Here is a 6,000-nt window from a genome sequence, read left to right on the forward strand (position 1 = left end):
GCCATTTTAGTAATGCAAATTTAATCAATAAAAAACCACCGACACACTTCTGGGATGCAAAATCTTTTCAGTTTGCACTTGGCAAATTCAGTTAGATACTGTTGCCATTTGCATCTCGTCCATACAGTTGTGCCAGAGGGTTTACAAAGCTCTATCCAATCATAATGGAGGACAGCTGTGAGACATCTTGTCCAACTAGAGACAAACACGGCCAACAATGCCTCCCCCCAGTAGATCCAGAAACCTCTTTTGGCCCTAGTGGTGAAAAAATTGGGATTTCCTCCAGTGACCCTGAAAAACAGCTCATGTTTATTGAGGTTACATAGAGCTAGAATTTAAAACTCAAAGCCCAAATAAACTCTTTTCACATTCTTAATTCTAAGAAAAACCAGTTTGGAGAAAACTTGTTTAAACTCGATCTATTCTGAAAGAGGGGAATGGCAAAAGGAAGCCAGATATTGTGGGATAGGATATCAGTTCTCATGGTGATCAATCATACTAACACAAACAGAACAGTAGTGGAAACTGCAGTGGGTTAATGTGCTGTGAATACAATCTTTTTTTTTCTTCCCCAAGCACACTATCCCTGCATGAGAATAAGCTGAAGGTGTCCACTTTTGCGTATCCCATTGATTTATGGGAAAGAAAACTTGCTGTGCGGGGCGCATGAGTAAATCCTACCTTTCGGCACGATGCAGTTGAACCCCGACCGAGCTCCCCAGAAGTCTTCCAAAAACCCAAACTCAAGAAAAAACACTGTTGCATGAAGTGGGTTAAAACCAAGAGCTAGAAATCTTAAAAAAAGGTATGCATTTTTCAAATTGATCTTATTTATTGTAGCAATTTTTCATGGAATATTGTGGATTTTCAGTATGCTGGAATGATATGAGGGCTGGGCTATGCATGGCTGCTCTCCGTTCCAATGAAATCACAGAATTAAATTCAAAATGTTTATATTTATACACAAACACACATTACAGTTGAAAATGTTTGGGCTAGTATGATTTTTTTTTTTTTTTTTTTTTTTTACATGTTTTTGAAGAAGTCTCTTATTCTCACCAAGGACATATTTATTTAGTTAAAACACATCCTTTTATGATGATTATTTAATTTATCATTTAACAGATTTTAATTTATTTAAACATATTTATTCATTCTAATAGCAAAGTTACCTTACACTAGTAGAGCTTAAAAAATCTACAGCGAAATCAACCCAGCCCTAGGTGGGTGGTGGCAGAAGTGTACACTAGGATGGCAGTGGGTTGGCTCAAATGTAGTCATTAATGTAGAACCAAAATGACTGTTAAAGACTAATAGTAAGCCTGAGGTATCTCTTTAATGAGAAGGTAGAAGACAGAGTGCAGGGGCTGGTACACAACAGTCAGATATAGGTAGCGGCCCAGCAGTTACTCTGTGGTGTGCAGAGACACTTTTATGCCTCACAGCTAACAGCAGCCTCTTTAACATGCTCATTACTTGAAGTGATACCAGCCATAAGCTCATTCATTCTGAGCTCAATATGGTCTATTTATGCCACTGGATAATCATTGAAAAAACTCTGACTGACTGTGCTTTTGGCCTACTTTAAAAGCTCAACTACTACTCAAGTTTCTGAAACAGCTTAGACAGTCTAGGACTCCTGCTGCTCTTCAGTGGTTAGACTCAAAAGCATCAAAATTACATTCTGGGGTAAATAAAGATAAAAACAAAGAAATAAAAATGTAAAAACAAACAAGAATATACCAAAAATGTAGACCATACATTAAATACACTCTATTGATCTGCACATCACAGTAATGTTCTTTTTTCACAAGTCTGAATCAAAGATAACAGAAGAATGACTCTCGATTCAGTGAGGGAATCATCTGTAAACTCAGTAACCCCTTTAAATGATTCGGAGGTACGATTCAAATCGCTAGAGTTCTTAAGCTTGAGTTTTGTGGGTCTTTCTATCTGATTTATCAAAACTAATTGATCCATAAGTGTCATCACTTGCAAATCAGACATCCCTGCTCATGCCGTGGTTGAATAATGAATAAAATACAGTTTGCCTCAACATTAGGGGTTGACTGATTATTTTAGGGCCAATACCCATTTTTATACCCATAAATTCGATATTTTGAACCAATATATAAATATATATATATATATATATATATATATATATATATATATGTGTGTGTGTGTGTGTGTGTGTGTGTGTGTGTGTGTGTGTGTGTGTGTGTGTGTGTGTGTGTGTGTGTGTGTGTGTGTGTGTATATATATATATATATATATATATATATATATATATATATATATATATATATATATATATATATATATATTAGGGGTGTAACGGTTCACAAAATTCACGGTTCGGTTCGATACGATACACTGATGTCACGGTTCGGTTCGGTTCGGTTCGATACGTTTTAGATACAGCAAAATGTAAAAACATCTCAACTTTTCAGAATGCCGCAAGCGCACCGCGGGTCATGTGACAAGAACTAACCAATCAGCTTCATCCTTTCCCGTAACAACGTTGAGAGCTCAGCCAAGATGAAGGATCAGCTGATCATAGTTGTATATGGATTGCAATTTTGAAATAAATTTAGTAGCAGAGCTACTGCAAGCGATTTTTAGAGCTGCAAATCCATTTATCCTTCGCTGAAATTTCCGCGTCTCATGGAGAGAGCAGGTCATTGTTGCTTAGCAAAGACAGACGCCTCATGAGCGCTTCTGCCCAAGCGCTTTGGAAAGGAGGAGAAAGACGCGCTTAGCGTTTTCCATGCGTTTTTAGGCACGATATGTGAACGGCCCCTAAGGCGCTCGCTCACTCAGCACGCGCTGAAGGCTCGTTGCAAAATGTCGAATGCCTTTAACAGACCAGAAATATAAGATCCTAAAATAACCAACAGGTCTGGTGTTTGGGTTGGATTCCCTGTAAGCTATAGTTTCTAAATGCTGCAGGGATAGTTTGCTGCGTGCATGTTTCTCCTTTTTTTCGTCTTTTCCCAGATAGTACTGACGCATATATCCCAGATATTCCCGCTGGTGTTTTTTTTTTTTTTTTTTTTATTCCCGCTGGTGTACCCTGTCATGTTGCAGATGCGACATACCGTTGTTTTTTTTATCCACCACTCTCTTGCCATCACCATTATAGCTTAAAGGGAATCCAAAGTGCACCCAAACACCAGACCTGTTGGTTACTGGAGGATCTTCTTTTTCTAGTCTGTTAAACGCATTGGCCATTTTGCAACGAGCCTTCAGCGCGTACTGAGTGAGCGAGCGCCTGCTGAGTAGCCTAACATAAACATATAAGATGGTGTTTTTTTCTTCTTCGGGAGTGTCAGGGGCGTTGCCTGTTACGTTGTTTGGGTTATTGGGCTACCTTGTTGAACGCATATCATTATATTTCTCTCTCTCTCTTTTTTTTTTTTTTTCAAATATAATTAATTACTCCAACGAACCGTTCGGTATACATAATGCGTACCGCGTACCGAACCGAAAGCGTCGTACCGAACGGTTCAATACGAATACGCGTATCGTTACACCCCTAATATATATATATATATATATATATATATATATATATATATATATAGGTTCAAAATATTGAATTTACTTGATCTGTAAAAATGGGTTTTGGCCCTAAAATAATCAGTAAAATAATATATATATATATATATATGGTGTAAAAAAGAAAATTAATGTCAAAATTAAGAATAACAAGGGCTCTGACAAAAAATTCTTTAAATGCTTTTTGAAAATGACTGATACCCACAACCATAAAAATACAAAATATCAGTGCCAGGCCAATAATCGGTTGACCCCTACTCAACATTCATTACACTGTACTGAACCTAAGTTACATGTTTACAGTAACAGTTCTCTGTTCATAGTCTGATTTAAACTCTACAACCCCTCAGAGCGATTCACTTTGAGTCTGATTCAAATGTGTACACTTCTTGAGTTTATGAATCTTACTGACTGATTCATTAATAAGAAGCATCCGTTTCTAAGAGTCATTGTTTTGCAATTAAGACACTACCATACATGCTTTGCTTGTTTTTGCACATGGTAAGCAAAAACCGAATAGACAGATGCTAAATAACTGTTAAATGGCAGCAGTGTTGGCGCAGTGGAGAAGACACATGCCTTTGGTGTAAGAGACCACGAATCCAGTTCGAATCCACTGTGAGACACCAATGTGTCCTGAGCAAGACACTTAACCCCTAGTTGCTCCAGAGGCGTGCGACCTCTGACATATATAAAAATTTTAAGTCGCTTTGGATAAAATCGTCAGCTAAATGAATAAATGTAAATGTAATGTAAATAACTTTGCAATTAATAAAAACACAATTAACTTACACTAAATCACAATATGAAATTGGACAAATTACTTATGGATCCACACAAATCACCAATTGTAATCAGATTTTAAATTGCTGCCAATTTTTGTGGATATTAGCTCTATGAAACCACTACATTATAGCTTCTTAAGGGCAGGCTTTACTGACCAGCTAGAGGATAATCGACTTCCTGCATGACAGGAAGCAGCATATGTGGAAACCAATACACAAGTCGCACTATCCTTTAGCATCACAGGTAAGAATTATAAGTATTATACCCTCTTTATACAACTGACGGCACATCCGAGGACCCCTCATATAAAGCTTTTCATATTGCTCTTACAGGGAACGCAATCCAATCTGCCCATTACAACTTAAGCTCTTCTGATAGCATCTGTACCCTCCTGTCAATTATCACAGAAAGTAAAGTTGCAGAGTTTGCAAAAATGAAGTAAAAACACATTTACAGTAAAACACTTACAATGAAAGCCTAGCAGGCAAACAGCCAATACAGTGAATCACACGGTCGGAGAAACTTTGAAACAAGCACGCCAAACTATAAGCTAGTCATAATTTTAAGTATTTAAACCACACTTAAAATATTCTTTTGGAAAAAAAATACATAAATATACTAATAGATAAACTTATTTGTATATTTTTGAATACACAAATATAAAAAAGATTAAATATATAAATATTCATATAATATATATACTAACGGTAATTAGCTAAACAGTAATTAGTGTCTTTGCTAATTTATATCCAATCTTTTAACAGTGCTGAGTTGCATTTGTACAATATTGATTTTTTAATTCTCTTCCATATGTTTACGAGGCCAAATATGCAGTACTTAATAATTCTGCACCAACATACGTTACTTTCAGAACCTATATCAACTCCCTCACTCAGTCCACCAGTCTCACCTGTGAGCCCATTGACCATGGGTGGCCTCTCATCTTCCTCCTCTTCCTCAGGAGCTGCACTGTCCTTTCGATCCATTTTGCTGACAGACGTGGTGCGTTTGCGCTGGACCTCTGCATCAAACTCCTCGTCAAACAGAACCTGGTCCACCAGGTCAGGCTGCACTGGGCTGGGCTCTGCAGGAGGCTTTGGAGTGCCATAGTAATTACCTATGAAAAAACAAAGATACTGTTAAAAGGAAAATTAATCTTTTACGTTCTGCACAGTTTTTTTTTTTTTTTTTGCAGAAAATGCATATGAATTAAACAAAAATATATTTACAACTTTTTTTTTGACGAGATATTAATCAGTAATCCCAATTTTATAACTTGAAATTGTCTAAAATAAGCCAGAAAAATCACAATTTTATACTAGAAAAAGTTTTAAAAAATAACAGTTTGAAAGTGTTCAGCTTGAAGTAGTTCCAAGTTTAAAATAGTTGTAAAGATTAAAGTTTGAATGTTTTGAAGGAAATAGAGTCCATTAGAAAAACAGATAGATGGATCTAAGCAAACTTATTTAAGTTTTAGTCTCCAATAGTACTGTGTTTTCAAGGCTTGGCTGGTCGCTGATCTTGCAGAACAGAAACTGTAACGACATTGACCCCACAATATATCCTACTGCCTGACGCTGTTCAGTAAGGCTTTAAGTCTTGTTTGTTGTTTGTCGACACTGCAGCTTGGTTCCCTGCAGCGCTCCTCTGGAG

The 6,000-nt window shown here is 36.9% G+C and overlaps 1 protein-coding gene across 4 annotated transcripts in view; it reads right to left on the reverse strand.

Moving 5' to 3' along the window:
* Positions 1-6,000, reverse strand: part of magi3a (membrane associated guanylate kinase, WW and PDZ domain containing 3a) — a 120,609-nt gene that overhangs the window by 32,032 nt on the left and 82,577 nt on the right. For all 4 annotated transcript variants that reach the window (XM_052595041.1, XM_052595040.1, XM_052595039.1 and 1 more), the window contains one exon: positions 5,258-5,464. In XM_052595041.1, the coding sequence (XP_052451001.1) occupies positions 5,258-5,464 (207 nt within the window). The remainder of the gene's footprint in view (positions 1-5,257; positions 5,465-6,000) is intronic.

Source organism: Carassius gibelio, chromosome B23 (genome assembly GCF_023724105.1).
Source record: "Carassius gibelio isolate Cgi1373 ecotype wild population from Czech Republic chromosome B23, carGib1.2-hapl.c, whole genome shotgun sequence".
Classification (NCBI taxonomy): domain Eukaryota; kingdom Metazoa; phylum Chordata; class Actinopteri; order Cypriniformes; family Cyprinidae; genus Carassius; species Carassius gibelio.